We start from the raw sequence: 23708 nt of genomic DNA, 5'->3' as shown, positions 1-23708 counted from the left end.
AAACACAAACCATAAAGAGAGATAAAAAAAAAATGAAAAAGTTAGGCTTGAGAAAAATAAAATAATAGAAGATTGATTGACCGTTTATTAATAAATTTGTCATTAGAGAGTGTAATTAATTAATTAAACCAATGATATATATATAATTTCAGATTAAACCATTTAATTACTTAATTAATTAAACTAATATTTATTGCCGGCTTTCTTTATCCCTTCTTAAACTAAAAAACTAAAATCAGAACAAAATAAAATTTTGCACTAAATCATTTAATTACACAACTAAATGGACAATTTTTTTTTAAAAAATATTTAATGCAAAATTAACCAAAAAAGCACTAATACAACAATTTTTTTTTTTGTTTTTTAAAAAAGTCCTATTTTTCTTTGATTCAATTTTGATCTTTTTATTTTTTAAATAATAAAATTGAATTTATTTTTCTAAAATTGATCATTAACCTAATATTATATTTTTTTTTTGAAACCACGATAATAATATAATAAATAATTAAAAATAAATTATCAATCCAAAATCCTATTCCACACACAACATATGATTACATTAAAAAAAATTACAAAACTAAAAAAAAACCATAATTGATATCATTTTTTTTTTTAAAAGAGAGCCACAATTCTTTTTTTATTTTAATTTTAGTCTTTTTATTTTTAATATCCTGTAAATAATAAAATCAAATTCTTTTCATGAAATTTAAGCAATAATCTAATATTAAGATCTTTTTAGATTATAATAACTATATATATATATATATATATAATAAATTAATAACATAAAATTCTAATCAATACAATATTGAATAATAAATTAAAATAAAAACTAATTAACAAAGAAAGAAAAAAGAAAAAGGAAATCACTGGATGCAATCCTTTATTTAGCTCTTTTTTTTAATGTAATTTTAATAATAAAAGAAAAAGAAAAAATGAAACCAATTTATCCTGTAAAAATTTCCTTACCCTCGGTTTATCCCATGGCTTCAGACCCACCCCCTACTTCAGCAGTGCAAGCTAGGTAGGGCGCCCACGAATACATCTCCAGCTCCAAGCTCTATCCTCTCTATCCACCTTAGCCATGTCGAGAGGAACAGACCGTCTGATAAAGAGTGTGAAGCAATTCGCTGACTTACAATACAAGCTCTTCACTGCTCGTTATGGCCAACAAGTGATTGATATTTTCGAGTTCCCGATAAGACTTGTCTTGTCTCCTTTCACTCTTGCTTTTGACATTGCTGGCTCCGCTCCTCGTGGTTTTGGTGTCCCTGAGCTCGTCTCCAAGCTCTCCTATGCTTCTATCTTTGTATAAATTCTCGACCTTTCCTGGTCTTTTGTAATTTTGTGCCATGTATGTCCTGTGCACTGTGTGTTGGTTTTTGCAGAGCCAGAGACTTTATGGGCTGTTTTCATTTTACTTATCGTTACACACATGGGTTTTCTGGTTTTTTTTAGTTGCATTTCTCCTTGGCTTAAATGGGACACCCGGTGTTTGTTCACTTATGTATCAAGTGGCATTTGACATAGGGTTTCATAGTGGTGGTTTAAACCTTGATGATAATTCGGTGGCATTTCGAATCATTTGGTTAAAGTGCTACATTGATGGCCTCCTGCAACTGTAACAATTTTGCTGGATCATTGTACTTTTATGCAATCTTCCTATTATTTGCAATCTATGAAAAAGTTTTGGTTGCGGGATATAACCTAAAGTCATCTATTTCTTGCACTTCATGATGTAAGCAACTTTTCATGTCATATATGGGTTGGGAACAACATTCTAGAGATCTTTGCTTTTTATGCGATTATTTGTGTATGCAGAGCTAGCACAATTTCCTACTATCTGCTTCCTCTTTTTTGCTACTTTGCGGGTCATTTTGGATGAACACTAATTTTGAAGATCATTTCACTTTTCTGCAATTTACTTACAGTACTTCACCTTTTGTACCCAAAATGTTCTTCTTGCAGCATATATGCTATTGTCCTAGCTTTGAGATTTTGATTAGCTTCATGTTGACCTAGTGGTTCTTTTAAGTTACACTTCTCATTTGGTTAGGCTGACTCGCTTCTCTTCCATAATAGGTGTTTTTTTTTTTTTTTTTCCTGTTTTGGATTTCGTAATGGTATTGATAGAAATGTCACCGAATTGTTTTCTTATCTTCTTTGCAGGTTGTTGCTACTTTGGGGACCTATGATATTGCATTGGAGATGGGAAAGAAGGTGATATGTCAAAGGTATTGACCCTTGCTTTTGTCAATAATTGTTCTATTCCAGTTTGATCTTGTCAAGATAATATTATGGTATCCATTGTATTGTGCAGAACTCTTGATGCTGATTTTTTTATCTATGCAGTTGAATATCTTTCTCGCTGCTAAATTATGATTTTGTGACTGCTTATAAGTCAATTTTTTTTTTAATATAAAACATCTGTCACTTTGGGAACAACTGTTACCAAGGCAGCCTTGGAAGTCGGTATTTTTAATACATTCCCATGACTGTCATCTAAGTGATACACTAAATGCTTGTCATGCAAATTTGCCTTTTCGCCTGTCAGAATGAATTATAAATGATGTGCGACTAAGGATAGCTTTCTCCCATTTGTTGAGATTTTGAATTGCTATATTTTTGTTGTGTTTAATAGCCTTGTCTTGGTTGTGATAATCCTGCACTTGATAACCAAACTCTTGTTATAGTCGGCCACATGAAATTCTATGAGGAGCTTTCTTTCTAGGAAACTTAAAGATTCAACTTATATCATATCAGTGCAGAATGATGTAAATTGACTAAAAGGGTGATAGTACATCATATTTGGTTTGCTTTTCATATTGTTCATAGTAACATAAATGTCATGTTCACATCGAAGTTTTGGGGACACTGAGCTGAAATGTTTGAGCAATTGCCTACAAATTTATTTTTGACTGTGTGGTGAAGATATTCTGTGCTTGAATTGTGGAGCTTTGTTCCTTTTCTTGCCCCCTGTGTTGTCATGATTCTGTTTTAACTTGTGCTGAGAGCTGGAGAGTGCCTATTTAGTCAGTGAAAGCAAAGCAGTGTATCGTTTCAAAGGACTAAAAATTATTCCTATAAAAAAATGAACTAAGATGACGATGAAATTTTTTGAATCCAAAGGAGGATAAAATTGTATCCATTATAGCTTACTGTTTTAATCTTTCTAGTCTCCTTGGAAAGTGGTAGAAGAACATGTCTTGTTAAGATTGGCGTGTTGTTGATTTAATTGCTTGTGTATGCAGGAATTGTCAGACTTGCAATGGATGGCAGGCACTGCGGTGTCATATGTGCAAAGGAGCAGGGAAGGTGCATTACCAAGTTAAAAATTACACCTTGAGAAGGTAGTTAATGGGGTAAAGCTCACCAAAATAAAATCGTGCTAATAGAAAAAACCAGACTCTCATAGACAGAAAATTCATCGAACATGCATCTAAACCAGCCTGGAATTTAAAAACTGCTAGTGCATGTATGCATCAGTACTACTGTACCATAAAGAGTGCCAGTCCAATAAATCGGCGTTACTCTAGTTATGAATTTTCTATCACTATATCAGACCACACATAACTTGGTACTTGCTAGATTGTTTGTCTTCTTTGATGATAAAACTATAACATGCTTGTTGAGCTCCGTTTTAGAACATGGTCAGCTGATACCTTTGTCTGATATAAGCTGCATGCTTCGTAATTTTCAAGTACCATCATCTAGTTTATGGTAAAATATCTCGAGTTTTCAACCAACATGTTGCAGGTTCGGGCTTCAGAGCAGTCACTTCATGAAAATGTTGCAATGCAGGATTTTCTCAGCGTCCCTTTCCTAGTTCCTAGAATCCTGTTTCGAGAAACATAACAGCCTTTTTTTTTGTAGTTCCTGTCTTCATGGTTGCCTCTTCATGAATCTTATAGAGATTATTGGTTGCCTATACATGAATCTTATAGAGATTATTTTGTACATCACGAAGCAAAAATCAGCATGCACTGAAAGTTCTTTTTGCTGTACATCGCTATCTTTAATGAATAATTTACTCTTTCCAATTAGTTTTGTAACCAAAAGTATAGTGCTCTTGAATTGCTTATGTGCTGTTTTTTTTTTTTTTTTTTTTTTTGTCTTCTATGGATACTTTTGCAGTGGTGAGAAGGCTACAGCTGAATGTATTGCAGATGCCATTGCTGACAATCGAGCTGAGCTGGTGCACCTTCCCTCCTCCATGGATCTTAACATGCCTTTGCCATCTAAAGACTGTCCAACTTGTGATGGAACAGTAAGACTTGTATTGCCAAGCATGTCTATTCAAGTTTTCATCCCTGTACATTAGTATTGATATTGGTAATTTGAACCTGATGTTCTGTTATATCATATTCTGAAAGCTTCTCTCTGACAGTCCGACTTCAGTCTATTTTGATCAGAAATGCACATCTTCACCTCACCATATAGCTTAATAAAAATATGCTTTTTACTATTCTTCCGACCCTATTTTTGTTACAATAATTGAGGAAGTGGTGTCCATGGCACGTACTTTGCCTCTCTTTGAGCATAAGCTGAACAACTTTTCTGTGCGTAAAAAATGTCAGGTTATGATCTTTGGGTGCAATATTTATTGATGTTGCAGGGTGTAATGAGCTGCCCTGAATGCAAAAACAAATTACAAGTCAGGATCTCTGCGGACGATGTAAGTTTTTTTTTTTTTTTTTGTGAATTTGCTGATGCAGGTTTTTGTTTATGACCGCATAATATGAATACAGTCAAGTAGCACCAGACTTTCAATGTGATCATTACAACCAAAATTTAAAGATTCAATCTCTCTGTGGCGTCTGCTGAGTTTGTATGAACAACATGGTTGACATTGCTAGGAAGCAATCCTTGTAACTAACATTTTATGTTGCTATGCATGGCGGTATAACTACTTTAAAAACCCAAGTCTTTGATTGTTCTAAAGTGAAGATTCCTGAACTAAAAGCTTTAAATGTCAAAGCTATGCTCCATAATGGAACTGAATGGCATTACACTGCAGTGGAATATCTGTTTTCCAGTGTATTGATTTTGTGATCCATTTAGATCAACTGGAAATTCTTCAAAAGGGGAAAAAATGAAGAAGAAGATCAATAATCCTAGATAGACTCTGAATGGTTGTCAACCTAGGAATATTCAGCAACACAAAAACAAAATGTCACCAAGGGTAAGTATATTTGGCTAATTATCTGGTAGCACCATGGGTGATAAAACAAAATAATAGCAGCAACAGTAGTAAATTGTAAGAGTGTTGAGATTATTCAGATGTGGTCTACGTTCTCATCAGTTTCCATTATTTGTTTTTTGAAAAATCTAGTCATTGGCGCTTATTAGATTCCCCTTGTGATTTACTTTCCAGTCCAATTAATCAACTTGCCCATCCTTGTAATGGTTTGACTTTCTGCAGATAATGGAGCCCCCATGGCAAGCCTACAATGTCTTGAGCAAGATGGAATATCCTTATGAGGCTAGTATCATGCCACCTTTATGAAATCTTGTAGCATCATTACTTTACTTTGCCCATTGGAAGCCAACCATCGTAATTACAAAATATAAGCCATTTACTTGCCCATCGTCATCTCAATGAAGTACTCTAATATTATCATGATCAAGCTAGTCAAACTAGTCATCCTTTTATTCCACACATAGTCTTGCATGAATTGGACAATGCTTCCATGGAGAACAAATACCCATTATGAATTTCAAGCAATTGAGGACATTTTATGTCTTATTCCTGTGCATATAGGATCGATGGTGGATTGGCAGGATGGTCATTGTTAACTTGAGAATCCTAAATTAACGAGATACCTTTGGAGACATGGGTTTGCTCAAATTGGGACCTTGCTAGAGGTGTCTTGTTCATTCTTGGTCTTTCCTACTTGAATCAAATGCAAGTATGAGCCCTCCTGGGCACATGTTGTCTTACAATTTCTTTTTTTCTTTTTTTTTTAAATTGACCTTATCATTGGGACACTTGGATTTACTGATTGGCTTAGTGTTGACTCTGCATTCTAGTTACTATACATACCAATTGTCACCTCTCTCTAATCTAATGTTACTACATTTGGCTTGGTATTGTATCCTTTGGCAATACTCCCTTTCTAAGTGTCTATATTCCTTAATCATAAAACTTCAAGAGCTCTGACATCATACCCCTTAACCAAGGGATATTTCAATTTACAGCATCCATACTTATCCTAAGTTTGGGAGCATTTACCATGCAGATTCCTTACGCCTCTCCTTACAAGCCATGTATATTATACCCCACTAAGATTTCTCACTTCTTCACCTTCTCATCGATTGATTTCATTATCTGCTATGGCATTCTTGCTGCACACCATGACTCCACCAGCTTATCCCAGAAGCTTCATGCAGACATGTGGCATCTTCATGTTTTACTTATATTTCTTTTCTTTCTGATATACTCTGTATTTGGGAGTCCACTCATGTTTGTTGTTTAGATATCCATTGGAAAGTGATCGCTATGATCTGTCATCTGACAAATTAGAGGATGGCATGATTTTCAAAGTGGAGGCATCTTTACCTGATTTCAATTTATCATGTTCATAGAAAATAATATAGTTTTGACATTTTGCTGTTTCAGCATATAGTTGATAGCATGAAAGATCCCAGCATTGCTGCATTTTGGTTGTTTTCCTTTCCTGAGATTATGGGTGGCTTCAACTATGATGGTGATATCAAGCAGAAAATTTGGTGGCAGTACAAGGTATCTAGTCAATTTTGCTTCCTTTGTCTCATATGTTTGTTGATGTTATTTTCTATGTCATTCATCATTTTCTTGTGCCACTGTTCCTGGAAAAGTCCAAGCTGCTTTGATTAAGCTTCTGTAACTTTAGTCCATGCTAAGCAATAAAGTGCTGACATGCATATGCTATATTTATCGAATGGTTCATAATCCATCTGAAAAGTCTAAGCTTATTTGACGTGAACTCTGTTACTTTAGCACATGCTAGATGAAGAAGTGATGACATGCATATCATATATTCATTGAATGATACATGATAAATAAATAAGTGATTAATGTGGATTTCTATTTGCAGTCCTTTAGCCATTCATGCCTACCCTTTTTGTTTTTTCCCCTTAAAAACAGAATCAGAACCCTGTAAAAATTATGATCCAATTCATTCAAGATATTAAGACCTTATAGGGCTGCAAGTCAAACTTGCAGGTCTTTTACATTTATTAGAGTTTTCAAAGCACAAGTGTCAAAGTACCTCTTCTAACAACTTGGCTTTCTGTGTTGGGTTTAGGAATCAATGAGGTACGATCAACTACGAGATATGGTAGCCAAGCGAAAACCTGGTTGGGAGCACTTGCAGGAAGTAAGACCATCTTCTTATATTTAAAGAATCTAATCATGAAATGCGTTGACACGATAAAAGTGTGATCTTGTTTATGAGATTATTTGGTCCATTTAAGAGGACAATGAGAGAATGCAGTCAAATACTTTTCTTCCAATCCTTGCTGTGTGTTTGTTATACTCACCCTTCTGGGTTTCCTAGTAAACTGAAAAGATTGTTATTAGTTGTAATTATTCCGTGTGTTGCAGCCACTTTATTTCAGTGAATCCATCATATGAAGCAAATTTCAATTTGTTTTGCTACTTTCCAATTTGTGGTTCTCCATATTGATAAATATTTTATAAAAGTGGGGGGGACAAGAACTTATAAGCTTAAACTCCTATTTTATTTACAAATGACATCTGGTTGTTATTATTTAAATTTTTATTTTATAGTAGCTCGTGTGGGCTTATGTTCTGTGTTTAAATAACTGCAAACCTAGGAGGGGAAAAAAAAATATTGACTGCATTTCAAATTTTTATCTAGTTTAGCTGAATGATGGAATTTCTATAATCAGCTTGAATTTATGTGAGGTTGATGTTCCACAACTTAGCAAGTGCTTGGAGCACCTGAAATGCACTCCTGCACATTTCAACTAGCTGTTGAGTGAGTTTCATTAGCATGCTAGTATAGGGTCCTTGAGCAAATTCATAGAATTGCCTACCAAGCTTTTCAAATAATATCCTGCTCTTCTATCCAGTCAATAACTCCATGTCTCTTCAATGTTCAGGACAATAGTGACATAGTTAGCAAACATATTGAGAAGTATAGCTTGCTGTAATTTACTGACTACCTCAACTGATAGAAGCTCAAATAATTTTTGAAGGGAACAAATAGCGGACCTGCCCTGATCATTTTATCTATCCAGTATTCACATAATGATTGATTAGGTTTGATATCAAAGCTTGGAAGTTGAATCTCTGCTTTTGAAAGGATGCCCAAGGTTCATCCAGGGTAAAAATTAGTAGCTGTTGTTTAAAATGTCATCCTACAACGTGGCACTCTTTTGTCTTTTTATTTTTTTAGTAATTGTTATCATTTCATTAACCATGATGAAGAGTTATATTTGACATTTATCATGAACTGTTATATCAGTCTACCATAGGGTGTGGGTTCTATATGATCTAATAAAATATGCTCATATTGGCAGTTATTCTTTTTTCTTTCCTAATTTCTTTGATTGTCTTGCTAATCAAACTCTTTTGAATTTAAATATCTACTCGGTGGAATCACATATAGTTCATTGTTTTGCCAAAAGCTTCATTTGAGTTAAATATTCATTTGCAGGCCTTGATCTCAATAGATCCTGTTCGTGCCAGGGACGATCCTATTGTTGTGAAAAATGTACCATACTACAAAGCCAAGAAGGCATTGGAGGCAGAGGTCATGAAATTTGATCCACCACCTCGGCCACAAAATTGGGGTGTGAGTGTTCATTGTCTTCACCCTATGGTTGCATTCTTCGATGCTCATGCATTTTTTAGTATCTCATTTCAATTGGGAGAGAACATGAGTCATTTAGTATCTAAAACATTGACAATGACATATACAATCCTCTAATAAGTCTCTTTTTTCACTAGTTGCTGGTTATTAGAGCATAGCATAAATTATATCTTGAGATCTCACCTAATAAATTAAGCTTTTGAGTTGAGATGATTTTTTGACATTGTATCAAAGTCTTGTTGATCAAATAGTTATGAGTTTAAATTTCATCACCCTCATTCTTTCTTATAATTAAAATTAATTAATAGCACAAGTGTAGACTTGCATAAGTTTTATGCTTGAAAGGCTTTCACTTAAGGAGATGTATATCTTGAGGTTCACATAATAGTTTAAGCTTTTATGTTGAGATGATTTTTTAAATAGGATAACTTAATAGTCATCCATGAAAAAAATGTCTAATATAGATCTTATTAATCAACTCAACTCAACTCAACTTATTCCCAAACTAGTTGGGGTTGGTTAGACCTTTATTTCAACTAGCTTTTTGAAATCAGATTCCTTAATAAAACTTCAACCTGTCATTTTTTTTGTCTCGCTATCCTACTCCTTTTGTCCCTTCTACTCAAGTGTAGTCATGTTCAACCCAAGTAATTTCTGGTCGATCTTATACCCCTTTCACCTTTTCCTTGGCACAAGTAAAGGTTTGCATGGAACATGGCTGAATCACCTTAATTGACCTTCACAGGATCTATACCTTCTGTAGAATGTGATTGTTCTAGCTTTTCTTATATTACCATTCATTTATATCGATGTTCTCATTTTAACATAGCGTAATTGCCCTTACTAATTTTATAGTTATTAGACCTGGCCAGGTCTGGCAAGTTGACCTAAAACCCGGGTGATTAGGGCCTTGGCTGGGTTTGAAGAGTTAAAAACTGGGCTTGCAATTGGCCTGATGAATACTATCTGACTTGCTGGGTCAACCCTTGACCCGGATGACTTGGCAAAACCTGGCAGGGATATTTTTTTTTTTGCCAACATTTTTGCAACAAACTGAAAATCTATTCTATGATTCATCTAACATTTTTTTATAGCATATTTATTCTACTGCTGGTGCTAGAAGAAGAAATGGAGTTGGAGTGGTTGGTAGACAAGGGTGATGAAGTGGTTGGAGATAGAAGAATCATACCCATTATTTTCATTTGGCATCGCTGAATAAAAAAGGCTTCAGAATAAAAAAGGCTTCAGAATCTCAATGTCTGTGTTTTTCCTTCTCCTTGTGGTCTGATTTTTTGTTGACCAAAACAACAGATACACTTTGTAACAAATCTGGAATTAGGTGAAGCAGTAGCGTCTCTCTCTCACACACACAAGGAAAACAGAAGTTTCGGGAAGATAAGTGGGTGGGAATGAACAGTTGGGATCATGCTCAGGGAAGTGGGTGGATGGATTTCCATGGCAAAGGAGATGATGACACGTGTGGGAACTTCTAAAATGCTAGTGTTTTGAAGAAGAAGAAACAACAAATTTACAGCTAGTACAATCAAGTCCGAATTTGCTTTTGATTTTTAAATCGCATCCATTTACAAAAACTTTTAAAATTTTCCCGGGTTGACCTGTGTGACCCGAGACCTGGCCCTTTGGCTGGGTCAACCCTAGGCCAGGTTTGATAACTATGACTGATTTCATATAAAGTATCCCCTTCAACTTAATAGTTGTCATTATCTTACTATAGACCAATACACTCATTTTTATTCAGCTTGCTCTATTTCCAGAGATAAAATTCCTGGATATTTCTAATGCTAAGTATCATGCTCCCATCTCAACTTCAAGCATTAAGTCATTTGGCAAGTTAACACATCTTTTGAATTTGTCAATGTATACAAGTTAATCCAATATGTACTCTTTGAATATGAATTTTTATTGTAAAGGGAAAAGTAAATGGTGGTTTGGCAGGCAATACCCATGCATGCTTTGGAGATGTGATGCATGTGGAGTGTCTTGTTTTACTTTGAAGGGTGATTTAGCTAACCATGATTCCTTGGCAGGAGCTGGATCTTCCACTAAATGTATCATCATGGAGCGAGGAGGATCTTAAAAAACCAGAAAAATTTTATGAGATGACTGTTCTTCTTAATGCACAAAGAGAAATTGCTGATAAAATTTTGGATGCACAATGGGAAACTAAATGGCGTCAAGAAAAGGTTGGTAAAGCTGCCTCTACTTCTACCATTTAACTTGTCTCATATCTCTCCAAACCTGTGTATATTGCATGCAACATCTGCAAGTATGGAATGGTAAACCTATACACATAATAAACATGCGTGTGCGCGCACACATTTATGCACGTACACACACGTGACACACTACATATGTACTGTTCTGTTTTTTTTTTTCTTAATAAACATGCAAGGTGGATGACAGCTACATAACATGTCTGAAGCTTAATAAGCATTAAGAAGTAAACCATTTTGAAATGCTGCAGTTTTAGGTGGGATCTGTTGACTGAAATAACTAGAAAGATAAAAGAAATCCCTTAAATTGTTTTGGACTTTAATTTCGTGAGAAAATTATGAAAAATATATTTTGGATAAAACCCCTCTAATCATGGCTGGGGGTATTCTCTCCAAGTAAAGCTGCTATCCTGTCACTATTGAATTAATATATCTACAAAGCCAGTCAGACATCAAGTTTGTAAGATGAATTTTGCTATCATGGAATAGCTATCATTAGCACCAGTGACTTCTCAACAAAACATGATAAGGAAATATGTTTTCTTCTTTGTCACTCCCTCTAGATTTATTTCCCAAGTCTAAAGTTAAAGGCTACAAATGTTTTTTTCAAGAGAAAGGGAACATTTTATTGAAAGAGGAGAGAAAACAAGATAAAAAAAATTATTAAACATAGGAGAAGAAACCCTCCAAAATGAGTGCTGGAATTAACAATTCAAAGATGAGGGGCTTGTAGTCTCATCTTTGATAAAAAATACTCTAAAAATCTCAGAGTGTACTTGAGGAAGAATGCAAATTTATATGTCAACTGATGCTTTGCATCCATATTTGACAAACGGAAATAACTTGGAAGCGTACTTGAAAGGAGGGAGAAACTGTGAACTTTTTGCGTGGATGTATGAGAAACTCTCTTAATGCTTTTCTGCTATTCCTTTAAGAAACAAATGTGCAGTGTCTCTCCATGCATGTAGATACCCTCTGAGAATATTCTTACAACATTCCATCACTATTTGTCAGATGCCACCGTTGTTTACATGTTTGTAATCTTATAAATACCATGAGCCATCATATCCTATACAATTTGTTTTGCAGTTGAACGAACTGTTGGAAGAGAAGGTGCGGCCATACATTCAGAACATCAACAGTGGTGCCCTTCCCCGTCCTATCATAATACAACCACATAATCAGGATAAAAAGGTTTCACCCCCATTTCCCTTGTTGCTTTGACTTTATTTGTAACATCTATCAATAAGCTCTGAAGCGAAGTGTTGCCTCTTCAATTTCTTTTCTGTTGGTGAAGAGGACTGGATCTATGTTTTACACAAAGCATGCCTTGTATGCACATGCATTCGTGGTGGAAAGATGGATAACCAAAGCTAATTCTTAATACAATCGACACACTCAAAGTGGTAATGGAGTAGGGTTTCAAATAATAAGATTGTGATGCCTACAATTCTTTGGTAATGCAGATTCAGTTAGGTGACCACTCCTAGTCGAATACTGTCAATAGGTTAAATATATGATTGATGATTCTACCTAGGTCTTTTTCTTTATTTTTCAAGGTTAAAGTTATATGTTATCTTTATGTATAATTGCCTTCTAGAGATCCAAGTGGAAACTAGACATTCGGGAATCGCACACTATTAATCATAAGCACATTTCCACTTCTTAAAAGCGCCAGATGCCAAAATTTAAATTCTGTGCTGTAGTTGCTCCTAAAGTCATTATTGGTTTAGATATAATCATGTGAAGCTTTTGCTAGGCACTATCAATGCTTATCATGGTGCCCCGGTAACATTTGCAGCTTTTGGTTTATTTATTTGTTGCAGAGGAGGCAGAGGAGATGGTGGTTTTTCTGAAGAAGTTTTAACCAGCATTCCCATGCAGGTGGGTGGCACATTTCATAAGTTGTATTTGCCAAGTTTTTTCTTTCAAAATTGTACATTTTTCTCTCCTACCCTACCGAAGTCTCTCTGAGAATTTTGTAGCTCTATCCTTGGACCAGTCTTAACTTCTACCCTTACCCTAGATGATATGTAGCTACCATATGCTACTCTATGTCTGTTTTTATTCTCTATAGAGTCGGTCTTGATTGAATGCAATATATCTCAATATTTTAGCTGTCAAACAAGTGCTGTAATTTCACCTGAATGCTTTAACCAATCAAATAAAAGGAAACGCTATTTTTTCTTTTGCTTTTTGGAATTGGAAGTACTTGATTATAAATCGGGGAAAAATGATACTGGAAATTTGACTTCTGACAAGAATAAACAGGTTGAGATAGAGCTTTGAAAAAAAAAAAAAAAAAAAACTCGAGACATGTTATTTTCCATTTGCCGGCTAACGAAAAATTAAAAATGAAAAAAGAAACTGTCAGTGTCCTTGCAATTATTGAGAAAAATCTCTTTGCCTGAATGTTGTACACTCATTGTATTTGGTATTGTTGTTGATTTTGTAGCTGTGGTTTCAGAAAAATAATTTAGAAAAATTTACCTGCTGTTAGAGATGAAATATATGACTGGTAAAAATTATAATTGAAATTATTTTTTTATTAAAAACATATTAGTATTTGGTTAAAATTGTAATTGGATATGAAATGACTAAAGAGGTATTAATTTTTTTTCATACATGACTTTGAATATTTAATATATGTAAGATCAACTATTTGTAACATAAAAACTTTTATAATTTTTTCATTAAACTTGAAGCAATTTCATCACGAATATAATCTATATACGGAGGTTTATTGCTATCATATGTTTGTGAACGTGGAATATATATATATATATATATATATATATATATATATATATATATATATATATATATATATATTTTGGGAGGCACAAAATTAGAATGATAGTTAAACTCAGTAAACGCAACATCTTGTTCGGACTTTCTTCTTATATGATTATACAGAGCCATTGATGCAACAACAATATGAACATGTGTCTTATATTAAAAAACTGACACGTTCTGCAAAATTCTCCATCTTTTTTTCCACACCCTAAAAGTTCGCTCTATTACATATTAAATTGAAAAATGAAACCAATTGAATAAATCCTCTTGACTTCTAGGTTGGCCTCAACGATGAAATTTTGAAAAATGATATCCTTCATTTCTATATGGACCCGGAAATTCATATTCATTTGGAGAACTTGAGTGAACAACATAATACTTCCTTGCATTCACAAAAAAAAAAATGTTCAACCAAGTGACAAGAAATTAATTAAATTTAATTTTTTACAAGTCATACATTTCAATCTAAAATACCTTCTGGTGGCTTAGGAAAACTAATATTTGGGTTATTTATGGCCTAAAAAAATTATTGTATCATGTGTACTACGATCTCATCTAGCCTAAACAATTGTAAATTGCATGTCAAAGCTATATATTGCTATAATGTTCTATGTCAATACTCCCCTTTTCTTTTAATAAATAGTATTAGATTTTCCAATGATACATAAGCGCACACATGTGTTCCATTTATCGTTCCTATACATTTTTTTTTTAAAAAAAAAAAACATTATTGGAAATGAACTACCATATGCATTATTTTATGTTTTTTGAACCACAAATATATACAATCACATATCATCTTTAATGTTATCTTAAGATATGACATATATCTCAGGTCCATTGTGATTTCTCACGAAGTAGTAAAAAAATCTAGATCAATTAGTTTGATTATTTCAACTGCTAGCAGACACATAACACTTAGAACTTCATTAAAATACTTACTCACGGTTTCATCAGAATATTAAAATCTCTCCTGGACCTCCCTATTAGAAGCACCCAATGCTAAAATATAAAGAAATATGTCAACCTTCTCTATAACACTCATCCTCATTGACAGTTTCAGTCTATACTGTGTTTCTAATTCAAAACAAGACTATGAAATGTCGTTATATTAATCTTAAACATATTTATACAACATATCCAATGCTCATTTAAAATTTCATTCAATCACTGCATTAATGTGTTGTATGAAATCATACATGGTTCCATATAAATATAGTTATTGTAATAGATTACAAGTGTGCCTGTTGTGCACAAGACTAGTTTACAATGATCAAATTCTCTAAATCAAAATGAATTGCCATCATCATAATGATCATCATCTCCATTATTTTCATCAACAACACCACCACTACAACCAAATTAACTACCACTATTCCTACCACCATAGCCATCTGAGACATATTGAACAACATTGTTCATGATATTTTAATATTCCTCATCAAAAAGGTCATTAAACCAATCCATGTTCATATTTACAATGTCAATTAAATATTTATAAGCAACGAACTGTAAATTAATTGTTATATAAATGTAGAGGTGTTACAAGCTTTACCTTTACTCTTTAATAAATCACATTACTTGTATAGCAAATATAATTTTAATTTTTGATAAATCCCTATTAAATTGAAAATTATTTATACCTTTTACATTATGGTAATCAATTTCGTTGATCTATCCAAAGATATCATTATATTAAAACTCATTCCATTCTCCAACCATTAATAATTTATGTCTTCAAACCCATATATACTTAGACAATATTTTTTATTATTAGGGTTGAAATAAAAGGTATTGTTATTTATATATTTTATGTATATAAAACAAGAATATAAAATAAAGGAAGAGAACTTACAAGAATAAGAGATGTAGGCTAATATACTATAATTGGAATTCCTTGAGAGAGTGAAAGAAGTTGAGTTATTCCATAAATGATATTAAAAGTAATGTGTTAAACTTAATTGAAATGGTGAATTATATAAGGAGGAATACAAACACACATGAACATATAATACAAGCACACTCTATCGGACATTCAAAGCAATTTGTCTCCAGCTAATAATCTTATGTTCAACAAGATACAATACAATACAACATAAAGGCAACCTCAACATTTGCAATAAAAGTTAACGTTATGTTTGTTATAGGGTACACATTACAAGTGTTTGACAGCCTACACATAAAAATCTAACATAAAGAGCATACAATATATGATAAACATATGGTAAGTCCTTCTAAATACAACAGAGAAAAAATGGCAAGAAGAAGCACAAACCTAGTTCCACAACAACAAGACTTCTTTCACACAATGAAAAAAACATTATAAAAGACAACAATACTGATAATTCCACATTTGTATTGACAATGATATGTTAACACAAACATTCAACAGAACTACAAATATTGAGTCTTACCTCATGGTTTAAAGGTTTATCTCCTCTTAAACATTAGTTTTAACCATTCAAATTCTCTTTTTTTCTAATTGCTGCTCATATTTCCCTCCTACTTCTAACCATGGAAAATTTAGTAGCAAAATTGTACAACTCACTCTTAAAAACAACATCCATGGAGTAAAACTCCGTCATCACCTCTTCAATCCTGCATCCTTTCATAAAGATGTAGTGTTAATAAATTAAAGTTCATATTGTTACAACTATTGAAGCTTAAATTTAGTTATAGTACACACACAAGAACTCTGTGATGAAGTTTTATGTTTTATGAGTACATTATAATTAGCAAAATATAATAATGAAAACATGGTGATGGCAGGGAAAGGTTAAGGATAGTAGAGTATGACTATGTTTAATCAAGCTGCAATTAATTACTATTTGTAATACAATAATGTTCTACTACATATAAACTTTTATTGAATGAAGAATTCTCAAATTAATTAATGGACAAGTGGAAGCAATGTTGTATTTCATTTCTAACATATGTTGACTAGGCATTTTAGCTTTTTTATTTTGTATGAAAAACATGTTTTTTTGTAAGTTTTTCCTTACGTGAATTGCATAAATATCAATTCCTTATCTTAATAGGTCAAATAATGGTTTAAGTGTTATGTCTATATTTTTTTCATAACAAGAATAAGTACAGATCTTTCATGCTTTATGATAAATAGTTTCCACCTTTAACATTATACATTCCTTTCATCGTATCAACATAAAACATGAAATAAAAACTACAAATACATAATCGAGCATCAAAATTTAAACAAGGTTCATTAGTTTTTTTTTCTCTATACAACATAATTGTTTGTTTTCCATACATAAAAATATTTGTAACAACAGTTACATAGTTGAATAGTTAAAGGATCAAATGAGATACATTTAATATAAGAAAAAAAAATAGAAATTATCCAAATCTAATTTAATTATAAACAACTTCTTTGTTGGGGCAACATGGTTAACACGCTATTTTTTTTTTGTATAGCTTAGGTATTAGAGGATTAAATCAGAAAAACAATGACAAGATCAATGGGTATTAAATATTGTTAGCATGTTGTATGAAGTTGATAATCAAAAAGGTATAATTTTTTAATCAACACTAAATTAAAATTCATAGAAAATCAAATTAATAGGACATACTATAACTGACTTTCATTTTCATAAGTAATGCAATTGAGAAACAAGATGATGAGAACTATGAATGCTTACTGAGGTTGTAAAGACCAAATTAATGGTTCTTGCAATAACAAATAGGGATATAATTACAAGAGTGAAGAAGATCTTATTAGTTTCATGAATTTAATGAACATGCACAATAGATAATGAATAATCATTGAAATTGAAATTTACCTAGATTTTGATGCAGATAACACTGGTTATACATGAAGACAAGATTAGAGGATAAAAGAAAAACAAATTTGGTGGTGGTTTATGTAGATATTGTATAGGGATGGTGGTTGTTGTTGAAATGTTATTTTATGGGTTTTGCAATTGTTTGTGGCCAGAAAAAGAAGAAGAAAGAAACACAACGTCTATAACAAATGTTTCAAGAAAGGAAAAGGTCAGTGGAAAAAACTATGAACTGCTGATGGAAACAAGGGGACGGTAAGAAGCAAGCCAAGAAGAACATGAAAGAAGAAATAAGCGAAGGGATTTTTGGTCAAGAGATAATTGAACAATCTTCAACGTTCAATAACTTTGCACAAGAATCGTATAAAGCAAGTAAGACATGCTTTTTATGAACTTGTGGTTGGACCATAATTATTAAATGGGTCCCATATTCCTTAACCAACAGTTTAATGTTTTCCAAATAATCATTAATTGTGGTCACACCATACTACACTTTTTATCATAAAAACAAACACCCTCTCATTCAACCATTAGGTTAATGAATGAACATTTTATCCTTGTAGCTAGTCTCCATTCCATGCCTAGTTTTTATCATGTTGACGGTATCAGTGGGGTGTAAATGATTGCCTATTTAAAACCTAAATGAAGAAGTTTATTTTTGATGGTTTGCTTACACTTAAGACCTAATAGAAGCAACTTATTCTTGATGCAAAAGCTGGCTAAGGATAAAAAGAATTTCTAAAAGAGAGAGTACTAACAAATTAAGCACCACACAAATGCAGTCCTTGTTCACTGGTTAGTAATCATGTAAACCTCAAAGCTTTTTTCAGTTTGACGACATATGTAAACAAACTAAATATTCAGGTGTTGTCCCATGCACTGATGATCCACGTTTTGTTCACGACAATGAAAGAAAATGAGAAATGTAAAAAGCTTAAAGGAAAAAAAGTGGTTGGTTCACATCAGGAAGAGACTGGACAATAATTGAAGTTATTTGTCATCAAATGGAATATGACACAACCTTACATATCACTATTTATTTAATTTTAATAGTCCTTTACTTTTTTTTATTCTATATATATATTTTCTCTAATTTCATTTTGTCTTTTAACATTTGGTTTCTTGAAGATTAGACTTCATATATTGTTTTAGTTTATTTTTATAGGATTATCTGAGCCTCAAAACTTGGGTTGCAAGCTTTACACATTATTACTTATTCATTTTTAATAGTGCTTTACTTTTTTATATACAATAATTTTTTTTTTAATTTTAATTTTATCTTTCAACATTTGGTTTATTAAGGATTAGAGTTCATGATTTGTTTTTTATGGGATTATCTCAGCCTCACACATTTCATTCATTTTCAATAGTGTTTTGCCCTTTTTTTATTATATATTTTTTTCAATTTCAATTTCATCCTTTAACATTTAGTTTGTTAATTATTGAACTTCATGGTTTATCTTAATTTGCTTTCTATGAGATTATCTCATCTATATGACCCAGGTCACTGGTTTAATAGGTTAATTAACCCGGTTGACATAGGTTTTCACCCCATTTTAAATTGATCTTTTTTTCCAATTCCATTCATTAACATTTTATTGGCGGGAATTAGATTTTATAATTTATTTTGGCTTGCTTTTTATGAGATTATTTTGGTCTTGAGACTTGAGTAACAGATTTGACGACAATTAAAATTCGTTTCTTTGTTCATATGAATAATAAATTTGCCCCTCCTTTTTTTTTTTTTTTTGCTTTCATCCCTCTTTTTTTTTTCAAATTTCATCCTTAAATTTTATTTTTTTTGCCTTTTTAATTTGATTCCTTTTTGGCCCTATTTCATGAGATATAGTTTTCAATTAAATTAGAAAGATAAAATCTAAAGTGAGAGGACCACAATGTAAAACACTTATGACATGCATAGCCAATCTCAAAGTTTTTGGAATTCTCATTCTCGTTTAGAAGTTCATTTTATTTAATTTTTAGTCCTTAAGTTAGAGAAAGGAGAGAAAAACTTGTTGAAAAACAACAAGGTTATTATTTGGCCATGATTTGACCACCAAAATAGAGGATTTTTGTGTCAATGAGTTTTTTTTCTTGAGATGAGTTTATTAAAGGTGATTTTCCCTTTAAACATTGCGAGGAAGGCAAATCAGTTTCAGTTTTTATTTTTGAAATTCAATTAATTGTGTTTTTTAAAATATTTTAAAATGATTTGGGGTTGTTGGTTAGTTTATATAGGTTTTTATGGTGTTTTCAAGTGAAAAAAAAGTCAAAAAAGATATTTTTAAGACAAATCTCCCCTTGATTTTCTGACCACCAAAGTGATGGTGGCTAGATTATATGCAGTAGCTAATATGCGATTTGTTTCCCGCTCAATTAAAAAAAAAAGTGAATGAAGTGTCGTTCACTTTTAAGGAAAAAAACAACACAAATGTGCTTGAGCTTTTTAATTCAGGTCAGACTCCTACTCCCACTCTTGATCTATTTTTGTTTTTTTTTTAATTTAAATTTATATTTTTTAAATTAATTAATAAAAAATTTTAAATTAATTAAAAATATATTTTAGTTATTATTTTATTAAATACCAGTCAATTTTTACTTTGTTTTGTATAAGAATATAGTAATCAATTTATATATAGTTATCCCATATCAAAAAAGTTAACTAACATTCTATATGGATATAAACTATAAAGAAATATGTAAAGTTAAGTATTTATAAATTAATTATATATTTTTTAGGCATATTAAAAAATATAAAAAAAAACCATGTCTCACTTTTATGTCGAGTCTCACCCCAGGTTTGACCGAACTAATTTTAACCTCAAGTTTTGCCTATTTAAAACCCCAAAAGGAAAGGTAATAAATTGGTGGACAATATCGAAAAAAGAGAGAAATTAAAGTATTGATAGAGCTCATCTAAAAAAAAAAAAAAAAGGGAAAGTCTTGGGAATATGAGATGGAACCAACCAAAATCTATGGTCCCTCTTAATAATACCTTTAAATAGCAATATTCCGCAACAAGGAATTACCTCACTTAGTTAGAGGAATCACTGAGTTCATGCATTGATTAGAAAGGATTTTCAGCAGACAAAATAATGGAGAACTTCTCTAATATTCCAATCTATCACAAATTAAGAGATTTTGAATGTTTATTCTAATAGTTCAAGAATCTAATCTTATATTTTTTTCTCATCTCGGTATTACTGTTTTATTTTTCTTCTTTTATCAACCCATTATGTGTATTTAATTTACTTTTCTAAATAGTTATTTTTAAAAATTATTTTTTTACATTAGAATAATTCAAAAATATAAAATTTTTCAGGAATATAGTTTATCTGCCCTCGAGAAAAGATGCATGTAATAACACTGCACGCAAAATCCAACAAACTATTCAATTTGATTCTGCAAATTAATAAAAATATCAGTATTATAAAATCTTCGATACAGCACATGTACGGAGAATTTTATAAACGAAAGAAAATAGTTAATTTCTAATAGAGTTCAGCAATAACAATTAAGCCCGAAAACTTTAAAAAAACTTCCAACCTAAAATAGAAATGATTGTTCTCTCCTCAAGGCCATCCACTAATAGCAGAACTAATAAGAAGAGAGGCCACAATAACCATCGTAGTTGAAGGAGTTGCAACCCAAGAAGCAGCTCGAGCTGGAGCGGGGGCAAGGTTCGCCTCATTGGAGCCGGGTGATAATGATGGCCCAGGACTGGACTCAGGTGTCGGGGATGGAGTTGATGAAGATGGTGATCTTGCTGGTGTTGGAGAGGCAACAGGGTGATATGATGGTGAAGGAGTATTAGCCAGTGGAGATGGAGTCTTTAATGGCACTGGTGATGGACCTGGAGACCCAGTGAGAGACTCCGGTGAGTGTGCTGGTGCAGGAGGCTTAGCATACGGAGATGGTGATGGAGACTTTGAAGGCACTGGTGATGTCTGTGGTGTCTTGGTCACTGGTGACGGCCCTGGAGCCCCAGTCGGAGCATTGGCAATTGGTGCTGAGGATCTTGATGGCGCTTGAGCTGGATTGTGACCTTCTGGGGATGGTGCTTTAGGGGATGTAGCTGGGGGATAAGCTGGTGTTGAGGTTTGTTTTGTTCTGACCGCAAGCACAACAACAATCAGTTTTTGTCCCTTTCGACAATTATCCTCGTTTCCACTAATGAAAAAGAAAGGACCAGACTTGTCAAACTGAAACACGGAGGAACCAGAATCCATAGTCTTGAGAGGCTTCTTTGTGTTGCAGCTGCTGTAATCATCTTTTGTCACCCGCAACACAGAGTCCGACCCTTTATTGTACTTGAAGACTACGCCACAAACCCAGAAACCAATGCACAAGAAATTAAAAAACAAACTGAATCTTGTCGATTAAAAACAGCATGTCAATTGCCAAAACAGGAGGACTTACCAAGAGAGTCATTGACTTGGAACCGGTTTCTCTCCGCCCAGTGATTGTAACTCTCAGAGGGGTTTGTAACCCAGCCATCTTCGCCACCTACGTAGAGGCTACTGTAGGCCAAAGAAGAAGAGAAGAGGTAGCAAGCAAGCAAAGCCCACAAGAGGCAGAGAGATCCTTGAGACTCCATTTTGAGAGAAATTGTTACGGACAAATGAGCCTCCTTCTGTATGCCTTGTATCTCTATATAGTGAAGGGAAAAGTGAAAATGGAAGCTGAGGATTTTTGGGATGATTTATCGGAGAATTTGCTTTCAGAAAGGAAGAACGTAAATAATGCCTTGGAAGATGCCTTGGAAGGATATAAAGAACCTCCCATAAATGCAATAGAAAGTGGGAGAAGGGTGCCATTATGGAAAAGTGTATTAAATTAAGGGGCTTTAATTTGATTTATTCTCTTCTTCTTCTTTTTCCCCTTTATTTTTGGTGGCATATTACAACTATAAAGTCATAAAGAATCATCTTAGTGAAAAAGAAGAACAAAAAAGAAAATGGATGCTAAGTTCTTAATTATCTTTTTGCATAACTTTTTCATTTTTTTTCTTTATTCCATAAATAATATTTTTTTTTTAATTTCACAAAAAAATTATACTTTACATCCTGTAATTTAATTATTTCTTTATTTTGTTTCTATTTTTTTCATAAATTACAATTTACATATTTAGTCAACTTAAAATTTAAAATAAAATAAAAATATGAATTTAATATAATACAAATACACAAACTCCATATCAGTTTCTTTTTCCAATATTTTCCTTTTCCTTCTTCCCTTCTCTCTCTTAATCTCTTCTTTGTTTCAATCAAAAGACGACATATCTTTTTTCTTTTTTTTTGACGACATATCTTGCTAATAGTCTTGATGCCATGACGTGGAAACTTGCATGTATTATGCCTTGGAAGAAGCCCCTTCATGTCTAGGACATTGTTTCGGAGCTGGAGGCCGAGAAGGGCGAGACATGATAGATGTGAAAAGCGGGTCACTGCCTATTTTAGATGCTCAATTCTGAGTCTTTGATGTTAATATATTGACAACTGCACTATCACACCAAAACCAAAAAACCAAAGCAATGTTCTGAGATGTAGCTATGAATGGTAAGCAAGCCATTAAATGACAAAATCTTGGAATTAAACTGTTTTTCTCTCAAAAACTTAGAAGGTAAATTGCTAAAGAATAATATAAATCATGTATTAAAATTTTATTTAAAAATTTAGATTATTGGATTGAGATAGTTGTTTAATATAATATTAGAGTCTTGATGATCAAGAGATCACGAACTTGAATCTCATCATCTTTATTTATTTGATAAAAATTAAGTAAAAAATAGTATGAGTTTGTGCATGTTTCAAGCTTAAATTAAGGATTTTTACTTGAAGAAATGTATTAAAAAATAATATAAATTATATATTAAAACCTTACCTAAAAATTTAAGTTATTTGATTGACATGTAATCTCATTTAAAAATTAAATATAAAATAATTTAAATCGATAAAAGTTGAAGCTATGTTATGTTCGCAGAAACTACACTGAAGAGGATGACTCTGAGTATGTGGGCCTTACTGCTTTTGATTACTTGCATGGAGAAGCTTGAGATGGAA

At 32.6% G+C, this 23708-nt stretch overlaps 2 protein-coding genes across 2 annotated transcripts; one reads left to right on the top strand and one right to left on the bottom strand.

Annotated features, from left to right (window-relative positions):
- The first annotated feature begins 960 nt into the window (after nt 1–960).
- On the top strand, nt 961–13246 carry LOC118038408 (uncharacterized). The gene is made up of 12 exons (XM_035044755.2): nt 961–1309; nt 2170–2234; nt 3252–3350; nt 4135–4267; nt 4616–4675; nt 5423–5482; nt 6620–6742; nt 7287–7358; nt 8664–8801; nt 10868–11023; nt 12143–12247; nt 12880–13246. The coding sequence occupies exons 1-12, from the start codon at nt 1085–1087 to the stop codon at nt 12907–12909; spliced, it is 1266 nt and encodes a 421-aa protein (XP_034900646.1). The 5' UTR covers nt 961–1084; the 3' UTR covers nt 12910–13246.
- Nucleotides 13247–21024: 7778 nt separating this feature from the next.
- Nucleotides 21025–22362, bottom strand: LOC118038356 (early nodulin-like protein 15). The gene is made up of 2 exons (XM_035044674.2): nt 22066–22362; nt 21025–21964 (listed from the first exon to the last, which is right to left on the bottom strand). The coding sequence occupies exons 1-2, from the start codon at nt 22241–22243 to the stop codon at nt 21219–21221; spliced, it is 924 nt and encodes a 307-aa protein (XP_034900565.1). The 5' UTR covers nt 22244–22362; the 3' UTR covers nt 21025–21218.
- Between the last annotated feature and the right edge of the window lie 1346 nt (nt 22363–23708).

The sequence above is a fragment of the Populus alba genome, chromosome 11 (genome assembly GCF_005239225.2).
Source record: "Populus alba chromosome 11, ASM523922v2, whole genome shotgun sequence".
Classification (NCBI taxonomy): Eukaryota; Viridiplantae; Streptophyta; class Magnoliopsida; order Malpighiales; family Salicaceae; genus Populus; species Populus alba.
Note: the sequence above shows the minus strand (reverse complement) of the source record. Positions and strands in the feature narration are given on the sequence as shown.